The sequence below is a fragment of the Triticum aestivum genome, chromosome 3B (genome assembly GCF_018294505.1).
Source record: "Triticum aestivum cultivar Chinese Spring chromosome 3B, IWGSC CS RefSeq v2.1, whole genome shotgun sequence".
In the NCBI taxonomy this organism is placed as follows: Eukaryota; Viridiplantae; Streptophyta; class Magnoliopsida; order Poales; family Poaceae; genus Triticum; species Triticum aestivum.
Genome location: NC_057801.1, coordinates 248,900,521 through 248,923,841, shown reverse-complemented (window position 1 = coordinate 248,923,841; position 23,321 = coordinate 248,900,521). Strand labels below are relative to the sequence as shown.

Here is a 23,321-nt window from a genome sequence, read left to right as displayed (position 1 = left end):
GCCTAGCCTGTATGACTATGATTGCCTCTAAGGACTACGCCCTCCTGTTTATATAGGCACCGGAGGGGACTAGGGTTGTACAAAGTCGGTTTACAGAGGAAGGAAACTATACATCCGGACGCCAGGCTTGCCATCCACGCAAAGGAGACTCCCATCCGGACACGGGAGAAGGCCTTCTATCTCATATATTCCCGGCCCATCAATCCAGCCCATGTCACATAGGCCGGCTCCCCGAGGACCCCATAATCCAGGACTCCCTCAACGGCCGCCATCTTGTCGGCGTCCATAGGAACACCCTCGGCCGAGATGACGTGTCCGGGGTAGCCAACTGAAGGCATGCCGAATGAGCACTCCGAGCGCTTAAGATTAAGATGGTGCGCTCGAAGCTCATTGAAGACGATGACGACGTGCTGAAGGTGCTCCGCCCACGAGGCGCTGTAGATAAGAATGTCATCAAAAAAACGATCACAAACCAATGCAAGTATGGGCGGAGGACGTCGTTCATCAAAGCCTGGAAGGTTGCCGGGGCGTTGGAGAGGCCAAAAGGCATCACCAAGAACTCGAAGTGGTCGTGATGAGTCCGAAACGCCATCTTGGCGACATTGTCCGGGTGCATCCGCACCTGGTGGTAGCCTGAATGGAGGCCGGGTTTGGTGAAGAAGCGTGCCCCATGTAGCTCGTCCAGGAGCTCGTCGATGACCAGAATAGGAAACTTGTCCTTGAGCGTCTGGGCGTTATGGGTGCGGTAGTCGATGCAGAACGGCCATGTGTCGTCCAATTTGTGGACGAGGAGGACCGGCGCCGAAAATGGTGAAGTGGAGATCCGGATGATGCCCAAGGCGAGCATGAGCGCACACTACCACTCTAGCTCGTCCTTCTGTAGTCGGGGATAGCGGTAGGGGCGCACTGCAACTGGCACCGTGCCCAGCAGGAGATGAATGCGGTGATCATACACCTGGGCTGGCGGAAGGCCCTGAGGCTCGTCGAAGAGGTCGTTGTGCTGCTGCAGTAGGTGATCCAACAGTGGGTGCTCGGGCTCGGCAGCATTAGCGGGCAACTGCAAATGCGGCGTCGCTGGTGGGGCGGCGATCCAGGCGCCAGAAGGTCATCGTCAAGGCATCGAAGTCCCAGAGGATGGGACCAAGGGTCCGAAAGAAGTTGACGCCGAGGATGAAGTCGAAGCAGCCCAAGTCATGTCGGCGCACGTGATGGTGAAGTGTTCATCGCCGATGGTGATGGGCACGTTCGGCGCCAGCCCATGGCACCGGAGGCGGTCGCCGTTAGCCACAGTGACCCTGAGTTGCTCCCTGCCCGTCGGCGGAAGCACTAAGCGGCGCATGGTTGCCTCGGGCAGGAAGTTATGCGTGGAGCCCATATCCAGAAGGGCCACCAGGCGCTCGCCATGAATCATCACCGGCAAGAGCATAGTCCGCTCGTCGCGAATGCCTGCAAGCGCATGGAGCGAGACGGCCACCGCAGCAACTGGTGGCGGCAACTCACCAAGCCCGTCGGCGGGTGTGTCCTGCTCGACGTAGTCAGTCGCCTCCAACTAGAAAGGCGCAGGCAGACGTGGCCCGACATGTAGGGCTCATTGCAGTTATAGCAAAGCCCCTGGCGACGGCGATCGAGCTGCTCGGCCAGAGAGAGCCGGCGGAAGGGTCGCGTCGTGGCCGGAGTGGTAGTGGCTGGAGCGGCCGAGGGCAGCCGGCCCGACACAGGTGGTGTCGGTGGCGGCCTGGCTGGCTGGCGGCCACCCCGCCCCGGTGCCGCCTGCAGCAAGGCCTGCGCGCGACGCTCGAAGGCGCGGGCGTAGTACATGGCTGTCTGGAGGTCCTGGGGTCCCCGAAGCTCCACGTTCATGTAGATGGGATCCGGCAGACCGCCTACGAAGAGCTCGGCCCGCTGCTGAGCCATCACGCCCGGCGCGTGGCATGCCAGGGCCAGGAAACGGTCGGCGAAGTCCTGCACCGTGGAGGTGAAGGGCAGGCGGCCGAGTTCCGCCAGCTAGCTCCCGTGTATCGGCAGCCCAAAACGAAGGAGGCATAGCTCACGAAAGCGCTCCCATGGGGGCATGCCGCCCTCTTCCTGCTCGAGGGTGTAGTACCACGTCTGTCTGGTGCCCCAGCGGTGATAGGAGGCGAGCCAGGTGTGGTCCGACGCGAGCGTGCATTGCCCCCGGAAGAACTGCTCACACTGGTTGAGCTAGTTGAGGGGGTCCTCAGTGCCGTTGTAGGTGGCGAAGTCGAGCTTGGCGAAACACGGCGGTGTCTGAGCATGACCGTTGTGGGCGTACGGCTTGGCGGTACGGAGCAGCAAAGAGGATGGCACCCGGGCCGGTGGACACAGGGGGTCCCCCGTGAAACGGCGGCCCGTCGATGCCGGCGTAGGGGCCCGCGGAGCCGGAGGGCCCGCCGAACTGCAGGGTGGGCGCCGGCTGTTCCGTGGCCATAGTGTAGACCGGCTGCAGCGACGACCCGGCCAACCAGGACGGAAGCGGCGATGACGAGGGTGGGAACCGGACCTGCTCGATCGGAACGCCCCCCGGCGCGGTCGTAGCCGACCTGGTGCTGGGCGGCGGGTGCGCCGGCAGCTGCAGCGGCTACTGCATGGGGGCGACGGGCACAGCGAAAGCCGCGATGGTCGGCGACGGGCACCGCGGCCAGAGCGGGGTGGTGGCGGGAGGCGGCTGCGGCTGCAGTGGCCCGGCGAGCGCCGCGGAGGCCGTCGGGTGCGGCGGTTGCCACGGCAGGAGCAGCGGCCCGGTGGCGGCAGCTGGTGGTGCGGCTAGCAGTGACCCGTAGGGGCCGGCCAGGTAGAGACGGATCATCTGGACCGCGGTGGCGAGATCGTGGAGAGCTCCCGTGACCTCCTCCGGAGTGAAGATGGCGGGGACCGGCGCGGCGGCGGTGACAGGCACCGGCGGTGAAGGCGCGTTGGCCGTAGTGGACAATGAGGCGGTGGCAGCGGGAAGGTTGGGATGAGCGGCTGCAAAGACATGATCGCAACCGAGCTAGCTGATACCAAAGTTGTAGGAACTAGGGTTCTACCGGGTCTAGGCCGGAGGTTCTACGGGAAGGAGGGAGGTGGGCGAGGGCGAACACACGGCGGGCGTCGGCTGGGGGCCGTCCTGAGCGGAAGAGGAGGCGGATAGGGTTTAGGGTTTTCCGGCTCCTCGGGTAGCCGGGCAATAGAATTGTCTTATTGCTTAATTTCCAAAAGAGTCTTTACAGCTGTTTATATAATCCCGATGCTAATAAAAATAAGATAACGTAACAGTTATTGAGTTGTTCTGAGGATGCTTACTAGCTACTCTAGTGAGATAATTCCGGTCATCAAGAAAAATCCAAGGCTTTCTTTGAATGACATGTATGTATTAGGCTCTTAAGGGCCATGGAAGTTGGTTTATAGCATCATCCTAGAGACTATGATTTCTCTAGCAAGGGTAGAACTGACGCTGTGGAACCGAGTTAAATTGTATTAACTCCGTCCCAAAAAATGTTTGTTATCATTGTACCAGTGGGGAAACACAAACTGTAATTGCAGTTAAACAATCAGGGCCTTCAACATGACAACAACTGTAATTGCAGTTCCACTGCTTACTCAGCAATTATTCACCTCTAATTTTCATTATTCATTATACATCATGCATTTAAGTTGAACCAAACAGTTTTATTTGCGGGGTAAATTAAACCAACCCATTTTACTTGCGGGGGTAACTAAACCAAACCCTAATAGACAGATCTGAACACATGACGAGAACTTTAAACAAAATTACCAAGTGCTAAATAATCTAAAAAAATCAAGAATATCACCAAGAACACAAGGAAGACCAAAAAACAGTACTGTATGAAGTACTACTACACAGCCAACCACATGCTGCTTCATGTGCAACCAATAATTAGATCAAGTACAAAATCCTTCATTGTGATGATTTTGTCCACAAGATGAAAAAAAAGCATGATACGGTGGCCTTGCAGGAAACACATCACAGAGTATCTAACAGAAAACATTGCAGAGCATCTAACTGATGCACCTGATATCAATGTACATGAAATCCTCCTCCACTCCACACAAGTGCTGAACAGCATATTCATTCGTGCAGATAAGCCGGTCATGACGTCCTTTAGAGATAGCCTCCTCAAACTCCCTCTCCAACTCCCTTTCTTTCCCATGAAATTTTTCCAATGCCGGATGCACAATTTTGGTCCCTTGAGCCTCACAATACAGGCACCGAACATGTTCTATAGACCAAAAACATAGTGAATATCAAAAATTTCACTGAATATCATATTCAAGAGAACTGCATCCATGGGGTAACATTCTTCTTATCTCAGATGTAAAAAAAAAATATGTTGATTATTAAAGTGGAGTTTCTTTCCCCACTTTCTGAGCTCTCAACTGCTAGATCCCAACAGAAAATGCTGGTACTGTGCTGCACAGTGCTACGGGCCTTTGGACACTAACTAGGATGGGCTGTGGCTCATATTATTCATGTATAGGGAGCATGGAAGCGATGTTAACTCTTGTACCTTCACCAGTGGTACAAAAGCAGCAGCTCTCCCTTTCTTTGTTTTCCTTCCCTTTCTGTTTAACCACATAGACTCTTACTTTCTACGAAAGAGCAATTCTCTACTGTCTCCATGGATTTTAAGGTTAATTGTGACGAGTTTTCTGATTCCTGCCTTTTCAACCTATGGTAGCTTAGAGCATACCCATATCATGAACATCTCTATTGTATAATATTATTTTGCTTCCATTTGCACCTGACCCCTTTCAGCAAGCACCTCTGACCATAGACACAGACAAAATACTTCAGATCCTGTAGAAGATTTTTGTGTGTGGCTGCACATTCAAATTGAAATCCTCCTCCTATTGCAAGGTTTTGCAAGGTGTCTACAAATTTACTCATGTTGTTGTTTACTACTCATAACTCAACATTCATAGTTATCTACATGGTTAAAAGAAACAGACACAATGACATGGAAAACATCAAACTTGTGCAGAAAGAAGAGCAAACCTGCAAATGGCGTTGGCACATCGACAAGACAGCATAGGGGCTCACCCTCCTCCTCATTATCGAATTCAGCAAAAAGGAGTAAGGGATATCTTTCTGCAGATGAAGAATCCTTCTGGGTCACCAAAAAATTTACATGCGAGTAACGGAATTTGCATGGGGAATAAGACAGGGGATCATCCAGGACATCGGCGCAGTACTCAGGGCTGCCTATGGATTCATTTGCACCACAGATAATATGAAGATCATACATGGGTTCCTATAGGAAAAAATGAAAGAGCATATGGGGTTAATGAGTAGCCGTAAGACAGCATAGGTTAATGAGTAGCTGTAAGACAGCATGACTGCCATTATCGGTTACAATAAGGGAAGAGAGAAAACTAGTTACCGACCGCATCTCGTAGCAAGTATTTATCCAATGCAGCTTTCACCTTTTTGGTGATTCTTCTTTGTTGAGCCTCGGAACGCATCTTTGCCTCCAATGCGGGAACACGGTTCCTCTTTATAATTTGTTCAGGAGTAGGTTTTTGATTGGAAGACAATAAGCTGGCGATGAACTGCACGTTTTCGGAAGTGAGTTGGTCACCGCTCTGCAGCAGGAGGAAGGCAGGTCCGTTCAGCATCACGTCGACTGAACTGAGAAATGCTGCATGAGCCTCAGGGTTGGGGTGCCATGCTGCGGTGGCTGCAGCCTCGTAGGCTTCCTTGGCACTTGAGCACGGTCTTTGTTTCTCCATCTTGCTGACAGCATCATAGATGCCTGGTGCGCTGGTCCTGCATTCTTGTTGCTGGCGTATCGCCTCCATCTTAGCACCAGCAGATGCAGCAGCACTAATGTTGGGATCAACAAGAGGATGGTAAGCAAACCCCGCATCAAAGTTTGGATCAGCCACGGACAGGTGAGCACAGGAGGCAACTAGGCATTGCACCAGTTCGTGCTCCGACAAATCGTGGTAGCGGGTTTGGAGGAACGAGGCAAGACCATAAAAGGAGCGGCTCTCCAATCGGGTAAGGCTTTTTGGGCCGATCATGTCCAACACCGGTGGCTGGGGTGCTGCGAACATGACATCGTACCATATCGTGTTGACGATGACGTTGGAGACGGGGTCCAAGGGGCCGTAGCAGTAACCGGCCATGAGCATGCTGCGGTGGTAGCGAGTGCGCAGCTCTGCACGCGGCAGCCTTGCCAGGGCTCGCAGGTAGAAGCTGTGAATTGTGTCGAGAAGCGCCATCCTCAGAGACCGGGTGGCTTTGTATGGCATATCGGCAATGTTGTTGTAAGGTGGCCGAGAAGCAGCAAGGTTCCAAGCTTTCCCCAGGTCGGGAAGCGACCGTCCACCGAGCAACGTTTGGATGTTCATACACTGTGTCTGGGTCTGCATCGCTGAGAGGAAACCGAGGACCTGTTGCAGTTGGGAGGACAGCGACATCCAAACACTGACGAGGCGTTCCGGCTGAGGGTGCTTGGCGACCTGCGCAGCCAACCTGAGGGCCGCCTCGAATGCTGCCACCGATGCCAGTGAGATGACCGAGAACCCCGTCATGCCGCGGTCCGCCACTATCAGGCGCGCAGCGACGAGGAGGTCGGCGTCGGCGACCAGCAGGTATCGCACGGCCTCCCACCCGGGGAGGTACGGGAAGAAGTAGATCAGGAAGGCCACGAGGCCGTCGAGTGAGCGCTTGGCCATCTCTCCCGGCTTGGTATCCTCGGGGACTTCGTCGATGAGGCCGGGGCGTTGGTCGGAGGTGACGAGGGTGTTGGCCATGACGTTGGAGACGGGGTCGAGGAGGCCGATGCAGACGCCGGCGTCGAGGAAGCGGGCGCGGGTGGCGGCCGTCGCTTCCACAACGAGCCTGTCGCACGCCTCTCTGTAGAAGGTGTCAATCATGGAGAGGAGCCGCGTCCTCTCCTCGATTTGCTCCGCTCTGTAGGGGATGAAACGACTCTCCGGCCGAATCACGCGGCTGAGACTGTTTCTGTTGCTGGTGCCCGCGCCGCCTCCCATGGCCGCCGTCGATGGGGTCTTGGACAACATCACTGCTTCACTAGCTTCAGCTTCCCCTTCTCGATTTGGGGAACCCTGTAGGGCGGCGGCGAGGAGAGAATAGCTGGCCAAACAGGCCGTTTTTTTGGGGCCGGCCTGTGAGCACGCGAGGCACGGCCCGTCTTGGGCCAGGCACGGCACGGTCTAAACGGGCCAGGCCCGGCACGCGGCACGCCTTGGGCCTTGCCGGGCCTGGAGGCTGGGCACGTGGGCCGGCACGGCACGGCCCGACTACGTTTTTTTATTTTTTTATACATCTATATATGGCCCAATATATAAAAATAGGCTAAAAAATGCTCAGTGCGGCAAATAACAGGCTGAAAAAAAACGGGCCAACGTGCCGGCCCATTTACTAACTGGGCCGTGCCTGGGCCTGGGGGCGCAGCACGCGGGCCGGCACGGCACGGCCCGTATAGTAATCGTGCCCTGGCGGGCCGTGCGGGGCCAGGCACGATTACGATGGGTCGTGCCGTGCCGTGCCGGGCCGGCCCGTTTGGCCAGGTATAGAGGAGAGGATGATTTGGGGAGTATAAATTGGTTTACCAAATCCACAAAAACACGCGCGCAAAAAAATACGCAGTATAAATTGTGAAGCGCGCGTAATCCAGCGCCTCAAATTTGCAACTTGCGATAGCGTTTTTCAGCGCACGCCCAACCTTTTTTTGCGCACGCGTTATTTTACAGCTTCTGCTGGAGCTGTCTGGTGCCCGAAAAACCCGAATTTTAGCGCGCGGAGCAGTTTTGGGCGCCCGTTGGAGATGCTTTATGGGGTATATAATCTTGCCGCTTTAATTTTTACTAGCTATCAAAGGTTGAAATGTCATCAAAATTACATCTAAAACACAGTCTGAGGAACCCCCAACCAAGCCTTAGATAAATCCTCGCCTATCCCTAAGAGAGCCCGATGAGGTCGATGTGCTTCTTGACGGCGAGGTGAGAGGAGGCAGCAGGTCACGATGGGCATAAAACCCGATACTCGAAGCCCGAATCCGAAAACCCGAACCTGTATAGCTTGAACCCGAAAAACCCAAGCACATTTTCATGTAGCAACTCTAGAAACCCGAAATTTATTCACGAAATTCATGTTTATATTCTCGGTACCTGAACTACCCGAATAACCCGAAATTAGGGAAAAGCGCAGAAAAATAGTCACCACTAGCTAAGGCCGAGCTCAACATAGCCTTTGTTTGCTCATGACCTAGTTTGTTTGACCCGTACAGACTACAGGCCTTCCCATCACCATCCACTCCCGACCCTGTCGCCACACACCACACACTCATGCACCAGCACGAACGCCACGACGCCATGATGCCCTTTGCTCTACTCCTCGCATGTCGGCGTTACCCCATCTCCTCGTCCAGATACTCCCCTGTGACCACCACCACCCCAGCCAGCGATGGACGACCGCCTCCCTTCTTTCCTACCGCCACCTGCCTTCTATCACGTCGGTCGGTGCTACGTCTTGAGCTTGCGTTGGTTTTCCTTGAAGAGGAAAGGGTGATGCAGCAATAGTAGCGTAAGTATTTCCCTCAGTTTTTGAGAACCAAGGTATCAATCCAGTAGGAGGCTTCTCAAAAGTCTCACGCACCTACACAAACAAACAAAGAACTCGCAACCAACGCAATAAAGGGGTTGTCAATCCCTTCTGGCCACTTGCGAAAGTAAGATCTGATAGAGATAGTATGATAAGATAAATATATTTTTGGTATTTTATAATATAGATGCAAAAAGGAAAGATGCAAATAAAAGTAAATTGGAAGCAAATATGTTAAGAGATAGACCCGGGGGCCATAGGTTTCACTAGTGGCTTCTCTCAAGATAGCATAAGTATTACGGTGGGTGAACAAATTACTATCGAGCAATTGATAGAAAAACGAATAATTATGAGATTATCTAGGCATGATCATGTATATAGGCATCACGTCCGCAACAAGTAGACCGACTCCTGCCTGCATCTACTACTATTACTCCACACATCGACCGACTCTTGCCTGCATCTATAGTATTAAGTTCATAAGAACAGAGTAACGCCTTAAGCAAGATGACATGATGTAGAGGGATAAATTCATGCAATATGATATAAACCCCATCTTTTTATCCTCGATGGCAACAATACAACACGTGCCTTGCAACCCCTGCTGTCACTGGGTAAGGACACCGCAAGATTGAACCCAAAGCTAAGCACTTCTCCCATGGTAAGAAAGATCAATCTAGTAGGTCAAACCAAACTGATAATTCGAAGAGACTTGCAAAGATAACTCAATAATACATAAAAGAATTCAGAGAAGATTCAAATAGTATTCATAGATAAACTTGATCATAAACCCACAATTCATCGGATCTCGACAAACACAACGCAAAAAGAGTTTACATCGAATAGATCTCCACAAGAGAGGGGGAGAACATTGTATTGAGATCCGAAAAGAGAGAAGAAGCCATCTAGCTAATAACTATGGACCCGAAGGTCTGTGGTAAACTACTCACAACTCATCGGAGGGGCTATGGTGTTGATGTAGAAGCCCTCCGTGGTCGATTCCCCCTCCGGCGGAGCGTCGGCGAAGGCTCCAAGATGGGATCTCGCGGATACAGAAGGTTACGGCGGTGGAAATTGTGTTTCGGTGGCTCCCTGGATGTTTTCGGGGTATGTAGGCTTATATAGGAGGAAGAAGTACGTTGGTGGTCGCCCAAGGGGCCCACGAGACTGGGGGCGCGCCCTATAGGGGGCACCCTACACTCTCGTGGCCGCCTAGGCTGCTTCTTGACTTGCACTCCAAGTCCTCTGGATCACGTTCGTTCCAAACATCACGCTCCTGAAGGTTTCATTCCGTTTGGACTCCGTTTGATATTTCTTTTCTTCGAAATACTAAAATAGGCACAAAAAACAGCAATACGGGCTGGGCCTGCGGTTAGTAGGTTAGTCCCAAAAATGATATAAATGTGTAAAATAAAGCCCATAAACATCCAAAAGGGGTAATATAATAGCATGGAACAATCAAAAATTATAGATACGTTGGAGACGTATCAAGCATCCCCAAGCTTAATTCCTGCTCGTCCTCGAGTAGGTAAATGATAAAAAAGGAATTTTTGATGTGGAATGCTACCTAGCATAATTCTCAATGTAATTTTCTTTATTGTGGCATGAATGTTCAGATCCAAATGATACAAAATAAAAGTTCATATTAACATGAAAATGATGATACTTCAAGCATACTAATCAAAGTAATCATGTCTTCTCAAAATAACATGGCCAAAGAAAGTTATCCCTACAAAATCATATAGTCTGGTTGTTGCTCTATCTTCACCATAGAAATTATTTAATCATGCACAACCCCGATGACAAGCCAAACAATTGTTTCATACTTTAATAATCTCAAACTCTTTCAATTTTCACGCAATACATGAGCGTGAGCCATGGACATGGCACTATATGTGGAATAGAATGGTGGTTATGGAGAAGACAAAAAAGGAGAAGATAGTCTCACATCAACTAGGCGTATCAACGGGCTATGGAGATGCCCATCAATAGAAATTAATGTGAGTGAGTAGGGATTGCCATGCAACGGATGCACTAGAGCTATAAATATATGAAAGCTCAACAAAAGAAACTAAGTGGGTGTGCATCCAACTCGCTTGCTCATGAAGACCTAGGGCATTTTGAGGAAGCCCATCATTGGAATGTACAAGCCAAGTTCTATAATGAAAAATTCTCACTAGTATATGAAAGTGACAACATATGAGACTCTCTATCATGAAGATCATGGTGCTACTTTGAAGCACAAGTGGGGAAAAAGAGATAGTGCATTGTCCTTTCTCTCTTTTTCTCTCATTTTATTTTTTTCTTTTCTCTTTTTTTTCTTTCTTTTTTTTCTTTGGCCTTTTTTTCTTTCTTTTTGGCCTTTCTCTTTTTTTTCTTTTTTTTTTCTTTTCTCTTTTTTTTCTTTCTGTAAAGTCCGAAGTCTCATCTCGATTTGTGGGGGAATCATAGTCTTCATCATCCTTTCCTCACTAGGACAATGCTCTAATAATGAAAATCATCGCACTTTTATGGATTTACAACTCAAGAATTACAACTCAAAGCTAGAACAAGATATGACTCTATATGAATGCCTCCGGCGGTGTACCGGGATATGCAATGAATCAAGAGAGACATGTATGAAAATTATGAAGGTGGCTTTGCCACAAATACAATGTCAACTACATGATCATGCAAAGAGCAATATGACAAAAGTAATGCGTGTCATATGAACGGAACGGTGGAAAGTTGCATGGCAATATATCTCGGAATGGCTATGGAAATGCCACGATAAGTAGGTATGGTGGCTGTTTTGAGGAATGTATATGGTGGGTGTATGGTACCGGCGTATAATCCATGGACTCAACATTAGTCAAAAGAACTCATGTACTTGTTGCAAAAATCTAGAAGTCATCAAAAACCAAAGCACTACGCGCATGCTCCTAGGGGGATAGATTGGTAGGAAAAGACCACCGCTCGTCCCCGACCGCCACTCATAAGGAAGACAATCAATAAATAAAATTGTGCTCCAACTTCATCACAAAGCGGTTCACCATGCGTGCATGCTACGGGAATCACAACCCTTAACACAAGTATTTTTCATAATCACCTCAACTAGCATGACTCTAATATCACTACCTCCATATCTCAAAACAATTATCAAGCATCATATTGATCATAGCATCCAATTCTTTTCTATGATATTTTTTATTATACCCAACTTGGATGCTCATCATTCTAGGACCAACTTTATAACCAAAGCAAATACCATGTTGTTCTAAAAGACTCTCAAAAAGATATAAGTGAAGCATGAGATACTACCAATTTCTTCAAAATTAAGACACCACCGTGCTCTAAAAAATATAAGTGAAGCACTAGAGCAAAAACTATCAAGCTCAAAAGATATAAGTGAAGCACATAGAGTATTCTAGCAAATCCTAATCAAGTAGGCTTCTCCCAAAACGTGTGTACAGCAAGGATGATTGTGGTAAACTAAAAAACAAAGACTAATATAATACACGACGCTCCAAGCAAAACACATATCATGTGGCGAATGAAAATATAGCTCCAAGTAAAGTTACCAATGAACGAAGACGAAAGAGGGAATGCCTTCCCGGGGCATCCCCAAGCTTAGGCTTTTGGATATCCTTGAATATCTTGGGGTGTCATGAGCATCCCCAAGCTTAGGCTCTTGTCACTCCTTATTCCATAGTCCATAAAAGCTTTACCCAAAACTTGAAAACTTCACAACACAAAACTCAACAGGAAATCTTATAAGCTCCGTTAGTGAAAGAAAACAAAACCACCACATAAGGTACTGTAATGAACTCATTCTTTATTTAATTTGGTGTTAAACATAATGTATTCCAACTTCTCTATGGTTTATAAACTATTTTACTAGGCATAGATGCATTAAAATAAGCAAACAACACCCGAAAAACAGAATCTATCAAAAACAGAACAGTCTGTAGCAATCTGTAACTAACACAAACTTATGGAACTCTAAAACTCCTATAAAAACAGGAAGTCCTGGACAATTTGTCTATTGATCATCAGCAAAAAGAATCAACGCAAAAGCACATTTCTGTGATTTAACAAAATTAAATTCGTGCGCGCAAAGTTTCTGTTTTTCAGCGGAATCAAATCAACTATAATCATAGGTTATCCTATAGGTTCTACTTGGCACAAACACTAATTAAAAGATAAAAACACATCTAAACAGAAGGTAGATGCAAGATTTATTACTAAACAGGAACAAAAACAAAAAAGACAAAGAAAATTGGGTTGCCTCCCAACTAGCGCTATCGTTTAACGCCCCTAGCTAGGCATAAAAGCGAAGACAGATCTAACGAGTGTCATCTTTGGCACTAAATTCATAAGTAGCCCGCATGATAGATTCATAAGGTAATTTGACTTTCTTTCTTGGAAAGTGCTCCATGCCTTTCTTTAATGGAAATTGGAATCTAATATTCCCTTCCTTCATAACAATAATCCCGCCAATCATTCTAAGGAAAGGTCTACCAAGAATAATAGGGAAAGAAAGATTGCAATCTATATCAAGAATGATAAAATCTACCGGCACCAAATTTCTATTTGCAACAATGAGAACATCATTGATCCTTCCCATTGGATTTTTAATGGTGGAATCCGCAAGGTGCAAATTTAAAGAGCAATCATCAAGATCATGGAAACCTAGAATATCACATAAAGTTTTCGGAATCGTGGAAACACTAGCACCCAAATCACACAAAGCAAAACACTCATGATCTTTAATTCTAATCTTTATAGTAGGTTCCCACTCATCATTAAGTTTTCTAGGTATAGAAACTTCCAAATTAATTTTTTCATCATAAGATTGCATGAAGGCATCAACGATATGTTTGGTAAAAGCTTTATTTTGACTATAAGCATGAGGAGAATTAACAACGGATTGCAACAGGGAAATACAACCTTCTAAAGAACAATTATCATAATCAAATTCCTTGAAATCCGAGATAGTGGGTTCAATGCTATTTAAAGTCATGACCTCTCCAATCCCACTTTTACCAAATTTAGCATCAAGATCTAAAGACTCCGAATTCTTGGGACGCCTTCTAGGAAAAGTTGACTCATCATTAGTCCCATAATTATCAAGATTCATATTGCAAAACAAATATCTAATATATAGGCGACACATCAATAACTTTAAGATCTTCATCATTATTTTCTTGGAAACTAGAAGAACACCCTTTTATAAAGCAATCTTTCTTTGCACGCAATCTAGTGGTTCTTTCCTTGCACTCATCAATGGAAATTCTCATTGCTTTGAGAGACTCATTGATATCATGCTTAGGAGAAGAAGATCTAAGTTTAAGAGAATCAACATCAAACGAAAGTCTATCAATGTTCCTAGCCAAATCATCAACTTTGAGCAATTTTTCTTCAAGCAAAGCATTAAAATTCTTTTGAGAAATCATAAATTCTTTCACAATATTCTCAAAATCAGAGGGCATCTTATTAAAATTACCATAATAATTATTGTAGGAATTTCCATAATTATTAGAGGAATTACTAGGGAACGGTCTAGCATTAAAGTTTCCTCTATAAGCATTGTTTCCAAAACTATTCCTACCAACAAAATTCACATCCATAGATTCATTATTATTCTCAATCAAAGTAGACAAAGTCATATCATTGGGATCAAGAGGAGTATTTTTAGTAGCAAACAATTTCATAAGTTCATCCATCTTCCCACTCAAAACATTGGTTTCTTCTATAGCATGCACTTTTTTATGAGAAGATCTTTCGGTGTGCCTTTGAGAATAATTAGCCATAATATTATCAAGAAGTTTTGTAGCATCTCCTAACGTGATTTCCATAAACGTGCCTCCCACGGCCAAATCTAAGAGATTTCTAGAAGCAAAGTTCAAACCGGCATAAAATTTTTGTATGATCATCCATAAATTCAAACCATGAGTAGGGCAATTGCGAATCATCGATTTCATTCTTTCCCAAGATTGGGCAACATGCTCATGATCTAATTGTTTAAAATTCATAATATCGTTCCTAAGAGTGATGATCTTAGCGGGAGGGAAATACTTAGAGATAAAAGCATCTTTGCACTTGTTCCAAGAATCAATACTATTTTTAGGCAAAGACGAAAACCAAACTTTAGCACGATCTCTAAGAGAAAACGGAAATAACTTCAATTTGACAATATTGTTATCCGTATGTTTCTTCTTTTGCATATCACACAAATCAACAAAGTTGTTTAGATGAGTAGAGGCATCTTCACTAGGAAGGCCAGCGAATTGATCTTTCATAACAAGATTCAGCAAAGCAGTATTGATTTCACAAGACTCAACATCATTAAGAGGAGCAATCGGAGTACTAAGGAAATCATTATTATTGGTATTCGAGAAATCACACAATTTGGTATTACCTTGCGCCATGGAACAAGTAATCCAACACACAAGCAAACAGAAAAAGGGCAAGCGAAAAGAGAGGAGGAGATTGGGAAAGAGAGGGCAAATAAAACAGCAAGGGTGAAGTGGGGGAGAGGAAAACGAGAGGCAAATGGCAAATAATGTAATGCGAGGGAGATGAGTTTGTCATGGGTACTTGGTATGTCTTGACTTGAGCGAAGACCTCCCGGGCAACGACGCCAGAAATCCTTCTTGCTACGTCCTGAGCTTGCGTTGGTTTTCCTTGAAGAGGAAAGGGTGATGCAACAATAGTAGCGTAAGTATTTCCCCCAGTTTTTGAGAACCAAGGTATCAATCCAGTAGGAGGCTCCTCAAAAGTCCCACGCACCTACACAAACAAACAAAGAACTCGCAACCAACGCAGTAAAGGGGTTGTCAATTCCTTCACGGCCACTTGCAAAAGTGAGATCTGATAGAGATAGTATGATAAGATAAATATATTTTTGGTATTTTATAATATAGATGCAAAAAGTAAAGATGCAAATAAAAGTAAATTGGAAGCAAATATGATAAGAGATAGACCCGGGGGCCACAGGTTTCACTAGTGGCTTCTCTCAAGATAGCATAAGTATTACAGTGGGTGAATAAATTACTGTCGAGCAATTGATAGAAAAGCGAATAATTATGAGATTATATAGGCATGATCATGTATATAGGCATCACGTCCGCAACAAGTAGACCGACTCCTACCTGCATCTACTACTATTACTCCACACATCAACCGACTCCTGCCTGCATCTAGAGTATTAAGTTCATAAGAACAGAGTAACGCCTTAAGCAAGATGACATGATGTAGAGGGATAAACTCATGCAATATGATATAAACCCCATCTTTTTATCCTCGATGGCAACAATACAATACGTGCCTTGCAACCCCTGCTGTCACTGGGTAAGAACACCGCAAGACTGAACCCAAAGCTAAGCACTTCTCCCATGGCAAGAAAGATCAATCTAGTAGGCCAAACCAAACTGATAATTCGAAGAGACTTGCAAAGATAACTCAATAATACATAAAAGAATTCAGAGAAGATTCAAATAGTATTCATAGATAAACTTGATCATAAACCCACAATTCATCGGATCTCGACAAACACACCGCAAAAAGAGTTTACATCGAATAGATCTCCACAAGAGAGGGGGAGAACATTGTATTGAGATCCAAAAAGAGAGAAGAAGTCATCTAGCTAATAACTATGGACCCGAAGGTCTGTGGTAAACTACTCACAACTCATCGGAGGGGCTATGGTGTTGATGTAGAAGCCCTCCATGGTCGATTCCCCCTCCGGCGGAGCGCCGGCGAAGGCTCCAAGATGGGATCTCGCGGATACAGAAGGTTACGGCGGTGGAAATTGTGTTTCGGTGGCTCCCTAGATGTTTTCGGGATACGTAGGCTTATATAGGAGGAAGAAGTACGTCGGTGGCCGCCCGAGGGGCCCACGAGATAGGGGCGCGCCCTATAGGAGGGGCGCCCTACCCTCTCGTGGCTGCCTCGACTGCTTCTTGAATTGCACTCCAAGTCCTCTGGATCACGTTCGTTCCAAAAATCACGCTCCCGAAGGTTTCATTCCGTTTGGGCTCCGTTTGATATTCCTTTTCTTCGAAATACTGAAATAGGCAAAAAAACAGCAATACGGGCTGGGCCTCCGGTTAGTAGGTTAGTCCCAAAAATGATATAAATGTGTAAAATAAAGCCCATAAACATCCAAAAGGGGTAATATAATAGCATGGAACAACCAAAAATTATAGATACGTTGGAGATGTATCAGCCGACCACATCCCTCAGTCCATCATATCCTGTTGGCGGACACTGGAGACTTGGAGTGAGAGAGGGAACGAAGGAGCAATAGCGTGCACCACGTCGGATGTCTTCCTTCTGTCCTGTTGGCCGGCGGCGGCTCTTGATTATCTGTATGAGTACATCAGGTCTTGGCTGTTCTAATTCTGGTAATTCGGGGAAACCCGAACCGAACCCGAATTTCATGGTATCAAAATTTCTGAGCAAAGTTTGGGTATCATTTTTTAGAACCCGAATTACCTGAACCGAACTTTTGGGTAAACCCGAACGCCCAGCGTGAGCAGCAGGTGATCGTCAAGATCGGGGAGTGGAGGGGGCGGTGTGGTTGGCGACGATGGGGGAGGTTCCCTAAGTGACAAGGTGAGAAAAGGGAGAAGAGGTACGAGCGGGTGTTTAGGGAGGGAGTTATTACATGGGGATGGAGCACGCAATTGGCTCCTCAGCCGATGGGATAATAAGACTATCTAAAACCATAAGATTTTAATAGAATCGACAGCCATCGTCCCCAAGGGTGACACGGGCGGCTCCCCAAAACCCACCGTCACCATGCACCCTCTCTTCTGCCCTTCCTCCCTCGCCGCCTTCGGCTCCTCGTAGGGCAAAGTCCCGACGTGGGTAGGCGGCAACGGGGTGGAATCCTTCTCGGTTTCCTTTCTCTCCCTCTCTTGTAGCCATCCCTAACACTAGTTGTCGTCGGTGGCGGGGGTTGCCTCGTCGCGCTACCGGAGGTGCTCTGCTCGAGAGACGATGGTCGCGGCCACAGGTACAATGCCGTGTTACCGTCTCTCTCCTCGACTTGGTGGTGCTCCAAACTACGCCCGCCCCGACCCAGATCTGGGGTCCGGCGAGGCTCTCCGACCCAGTTGGTGGTCGTAGCCTGCGGGGTTGTGGCGCCGCCTCCTTCGTGAGGTGGTCATGGTAGGGGTCGGTGACCGCCTTGCTCGTCCTTAAGTCGAGGGCCTAATGCCCGAGGTGAAGACCCCTGCCAAGATCTAGGGCAGGGTGGGGTCCGGTGAGCCGGATGGTGACCAGAGGGTCGTGGTTGCCATCTTTCGTTCGTGGTTTGGAGCCCCTATCGCCGCCTGGCTTTCCCTTTCCATTGCTCATTGGTTGTACATGTGGGGCGCCGGTGAGGGTTGTGGTGGACCTCCTTCGCTGTGTAAAATCTGTTTTGACCGGTGGTGGTGCAGAGGGTTGGGCCTCTCGGATGCCGGTGTGGTGGCCCTGGATGGCGAGGCCATGTATATGGCTCTCTGGCAGGCGGCATTGTGGTGGTGGCGGTGTTTCTCCGTGATGTGGGTGGCGAGGAAGGAGGGGGCAGGAATCCTGGTGGTGGTGGTGCTTCAGCAGCGAAACCTCCCAGATCATGTTGTGGAGGTCTGTTTTGGTAGCGATAGACTTGGACCGTGGTACCTTGGGTGGCGCGGGTGAGATTCTAGGCGAAAGCTTTGCTTTTTGGCGCTGGTGGAGGCGATGCATGTGAGTATCGTGTCCCTCTGGGGGGCATCGTTGTGGTCCCCCTCTCCATGTCAGGGCTTCAGGTGAAAACTCTCGATCGTCTTTCGGCCGTGGCGATGGCGGCGTGTGGCGCCGTCACCCCCTTGGTGGCGTCGCCGTGGAGCTCAGAGAACCTTCAGCTACGTCTCTTCGACATCGACGGGCGAGCTCAGATCCTCTTTCTCGATGCCCCCTCGGCTCTGGCAGGAGGTGTTCCTGGCGGCTTCTTATCTTTTACACGTGACGTCGATCTAATCGCTCTCGGTGTCTGCAGGCAGGATCAACGCTCCACGCGCCAAAGCGAGAGGACATGGGGGTCCTCTCCGGCGACAACTTGACGGGTGTGTTCCATCAAAGTCCAGTGGTCCCTCTGTGGGGGGGGGGGGGGGGGGTATCGTCTTGTCAGTATCCTCGAGTGTTTTGCCTTAGGGTTGGTAATCTTGCTTTATCTTTGATTTCTCATCACCTTGTATCGGTTCGGCTAGGTTGCTTTATTATTATAAAGCGAGGTGAAAGCCTTCTTCGATACAGAATCAGCGGGTGGTCTGGCGATGGTCTCCTATCGGACTATAGATAGAAAGTGTTTCCTTTGATTGGGGGTGGGGGCAAAATAGTTGACTAAAAATAAATTAAGGAGGCTAATTCCCACATATCCATTTTTTAGTTCCATTGTTAATTTTGGTGGGATGAAACATCTTTTCAGATTCCCACGACTAGAATTCCCACCACACACCAAACGTGAGATTGGGACTATCTTAATCCCTTACAAACTCCCATTCCCTTGCTTTCGGGCTGTCAAACACGCTGCTACTGCTAGGGCAATCACCTGGTGACCATTGTTGTACGTCTGCTTCATATCATTATATATCCCTATGATGACTAACAGCCAGGTGCTGCAAGACGAACGACCGCTACAGCCGCCACCAGCAGCACCAGGAAATAGAACTGAACGCCCAACATATAAATTGTTGTTGTTCTGTATAGCTTTGTGATGAAGTGCCCACATGCAAACCTGGCATTAGATATCCACATACTCGAGTAGCATCAAGGATAATTTACATCATGGTTGACAAACTAACACCACACTTAAGAAGTTGATATATACTTCAACAAAAGAATATAATAAACAGTTCTAGCAAATGTTAACTAAGCTTGAACGAGTGCTCCCAGGAAAGCTCTTCAAGAATCTCAATTTCAAGAGTCCATCTGATCTGTCTCGGAAAAAAAAAAGATCGAGCATGACTGCGAAGTAGAACAAGGTATGTTATATCATATAAAAATGGGATAAACTAATACATATTTAATTATTGGTGCAAACCATATCCTGATAGGGCTATCTCTAGTTTTCTTGAAACACGCTAAGGCCGCGCTTGGTATGGGTGTAATCTTATACAGGTGTATATAACTTACAGGTGTAAAATACCGGCCCAGAGCTATTTCCAACCGGAAACCAAAACGACGGGCGGACACCTGTATTTTCTATACGAGTGTGTTTAGAAGGAAAACGACATTCCAAACACGGCCTAAAGAGAGAAATATTTCCTCCTCGATGCAACCACAAAACTAAAATTTCCAAGTTAGGCAAGAGACATACCTGTCAAAAGATTCTGTTCTTCCATTTCACCATCTCCGTAGACAAATTCTTAATGGGATTCGCTCGAGCAATCATAGCATCCATGTTGGGATCAAAAAAGATCCAATCCTCTTTTAATGTGCACATCATATCAGCATGGAAGTCGCATGCACTGATAATTTCTTCATTGCAAATGCTATGGTCTCCACGAGCCATTCCAACAAAGTCCTCGTAACGCCCATAATATGATTCATGATATGGGTGAACAATTTTTTTCCCTAGAAACTCGCAGTGGAAGCAACGAACTTTCGTCCAAACAAAATTAATTATATTATCAGATTTCTCATAAAAAAAGGAAAAACACAAAGCTAAGCGCAAAAGATGGATCTAAAAGATAATGAAGAGAACCCTTTGATCTGGAAATTTAGAGTACATAGGATGCCTAGGGACACATTACTAAAAATTGCACCAGGCATACATGCCATCACTGTCGAGGATGTGGAAATATCACTGTGTTTGGGCCAGTGTTCGGAAAAGAATTGAGCAAAGCTTCATTAATTCTGATTCATTGATTTCATTGGACCAACAATTCAATGACTGGATGTAATTTTCTCGAAGGAGCCACCACATATTTTGGGTAACTATATATCTTATACAAACATATTTGGAAAATGGCATTTCTAATAATTCATGCTTCTAAAATGCCAGCTACACTAATTGTAGTTTACCAGCGTTTTAACTACAAATCTCCACAGCAACACAGGGGGCATTCTTCTAGTACATGTTCAGAACTTCAGATCGCTGAATAATTAAGGAAATGCTTAAGTGGTCTATACTTTCAGGTTTTAAATTTCTAATCTTTAAGATGCCCATCTTTAAACCTTAAGAGACTTAAAAAAACGTATGAGGCTTAATCATGCTAACTATAACTGGTTTCTGTTAGTACGCAAGGAGGGAAGCTTTGAGTACTTGGGCTATACACAATTCTGGAATATGCATGTAGTGCATAAACATAATTGCACTACAAAGTAAGGAGGTTCTTCTAATTCTCACAGGCCAAGCACTCTTGTTTTACCACTTCTATTTCAACTAACTATGCAAATCACAGAATACAAGATACCTACTGTGTGAAAGAGAGCTGAGATCATACCATCAGAGATCCAAGAACTAAATACTGGTACACACAGGGGAGGTGTTTCCTTGTCATCTTCATCATCATTGCTGCATTCAGCGAAGAACAGTACTGGATCTGTGGCAGCAGAATTTGATCCCTCGCGTGTTGCCCAAAAGTTGATGTGGGAGTATTCAAATTTGCCCTTTTTCTTAAAAAGATCAGCAGTTCCACCCTTGACCGCATGAGGATTCACGCCACAAATAACATGAAGCTCATAGTACACCTATGTAAAGCAAGGCAGGAGAAGGAAGCTAATCACTGAACAGACGTTTAAGCAAACACAAGTATAAAAACAAAGAATACAACAACATAGGTGAATGAACAAACCCCTTGTTTCTGGGAGTAGCTCTTCAACGCAGCTTTGACCTTCCTGACATAGAAATTTTGGTCAGCCTTAAATTTTTTCTGAATCTCTGAAATGAACATTTTTTGGTTTTCAGATAAGAACTCCGAGCTCGAGGCCAACTTGTCCAGTTGTTGAACCTGCTCTTCTGACTTGGTAGGTGAAGATTTAGGTGACACAGACATGGCAAGTCCCTCAAATCTGCAGTTCTTGACTGCATGGGTCAGCATCGTTGACAACTCAGTCGAATTCATGTTCAGGGCTGACAGGATGAATTTCTCCAGTGCTTTAGGGAGAGGGTGCCATGAATTAACAGCTGCTTCCCTAAAGGCATTGAGGTACACATCAGACATATGATGACCATGTTGCTCTGCTATGTCGATGGCTGACCAAACATCAGCATTGCTCTTGAGCAGGAACTTGATAGCATCATGCTCAGTCAGATGGTGGAAGAGGCGACGGAGGAAGGCGATAAGGCCATAGAGGGAGCAGCACTCGATTCGCATAAGGGCATTGGTGCATATCATGTCCACCTCAAAGTCAAGTGCATACTCATGCTGCGTGGAGATTACAGAGTCATACCAGATGGTGTTGAAAATGATGTTGGAGACAGGTTCCATTAGACCATAGCAATAACCAGCCCTGAGAAGGTTGCAATGGTGATGTTTGCGCAAGCTATCCCTAGGAAACTTAGAAAGTGCATCTAGGTAGAGCAGGTGGATCTTGTCGAGAAGCAACAGCTTAAGAGACTCTGTATATCTATATGTCACAGTCACATCGATCTCTACCTTCCCATGTGCAACGCTCACCATAGATCCTGTGTCCCCATAAGGCGGCTCGACCCTCTTTCTCTTCTTCTCATTTCCATCATGGAGAGGTGAACCAGCAAGATCCCTCTTCTCCTCCTTTCCATCACGGAGACGTGACCCAGCAAGATTCAGCGGACGCCTTATGGCCATTTGATCCATAACTTTAGGCTCTCGCCTGAGCAACAGCTCCAGGCGCCTTATAGTTCGAGGGGGCAGGCGATGCACCTGCAAAAGGCTAGAGACCTTGCTCAGCCGAGACACCGCCGACAGCGACGCGTTCACCAGGATGGCTGGTTCAGGGTGCCTCGCAGAGGCAGCGGCACACTCCAGGGCAACCTTGGAGGTAGGAGATGTAATGTCGAACGCGGGCCTGTTGTGAATCTTGGCAATGCCAGACGCCGAACACGACTTGTTACGATCTTGGTTGATGAGATGCACGGCGGCGACAAGGTCGGCCCTGGCCAGGCGCAGGTAGCGCAGGGCTTCCGTCTCCGCGAGGTAGCGGAAGTGGAACAGGAGGAAGCTGACCAGACCTTCCAGCGACAGCCGCGCGATGGTCATGCCGCCCGCCATGTGTCCGGGCAGCGGTATCCGGAAAATTCTGCGATCCTGAGTGTCAGTGGAGATCTTGGAGAAGATCGACTTTCTAGTGGCCCCTTCTTGACTCTCGGTGCTGGGCAACCGCTGCGAGTAGGCGATGGTGTTGAGCATGATGTTGGAGACTGGGTCGAGGAAGCCGAAGCACACGCCGGCCTTGAGAAGGCAGGGAGCCAGCGCGGGCATCCTCTTTACAGGCAGCCGATCGAGCGCCGCCTTGTAGAAGCCGTGGATGTCGTCGAGCAGGAGGAGTATGTCCTCCTTCACGGTTTCTGGTGTAACGTTATCGACGTAGCCGTCGCCGATGCGGCGGACAGGCTTGCCATACATGTCGACGGACGGACGGACGGACGGGCGCACTTGCTCTCTTCTCCGGCGCGGCGAGGGTGGATGCTTCCTGATTCGTTTGGATTTCGGTGGTGCAGGGGGGTGGGCAAGGGCGGCGATTAGAATAGGGGAGGACGAGGCCCAGAAGAAAAACCCTAATAATAAGCACA

At 47.4% G+C, this 23,321-nt stretch overlaps 2 protein-coding genes across 2 annotated transcripts; both read right to left on the bottom strand.

Annotated features, from left to right (window-relative positions):
• Nucleotides 1–3,971: 3,971 nt before the first annotated feature.
• LOC123065301 (uncharacterized) lies at nucleotides 3,972–5,268 on the bottom strand. Its single transcript, XM_044488632.1, has 2 exons — nucleotides 5,018–5,268; nucleotides 3,972–4,241 (listed from the first exon to the last, which is right to left on the bottom strand). The coding sequence occupies exons 1-2, from the start codon at nucleotides 5,265–5,267 to the stop codon at nucleotides 4,021–4,023; spliced, it is 471 nt and encodes a 156-aa protein (XP_044344567.1). The 5' UTR covers nucleotide 5,268; the 3' UTR covers nucleotides 3,972–4,020.
• Nucleotides 5,269–19,289: 14,021 nt separating this feature from the next.
• On the bottom strand, nucleotides 19,290–23,321 carry LOC123065300 (uncharacterized). Its single transcript, XM_044488631.1, has 4 exons — nucleotides 21,403–23,321; nucleotides 21,052–21,298; nucleotides 19,923–20,206; nucleotides 19,290–19,539 (listed from the first exon to the last, which is right to left on the bottom strand). The coding sequence occupies exons 1-3, from the start codon at nucleotides 23,152–23,154 to the stop codon at nucleotides 19,926–19,928; spliced, it is 2,280 nt and encodes a 759-aa protein (XP_044344566.1). The 5' UTR covers nucleotides 23,155–23,321; the 3' UTR covers nucleotides 19,290–19,539; nucleotides 19,923–19,925.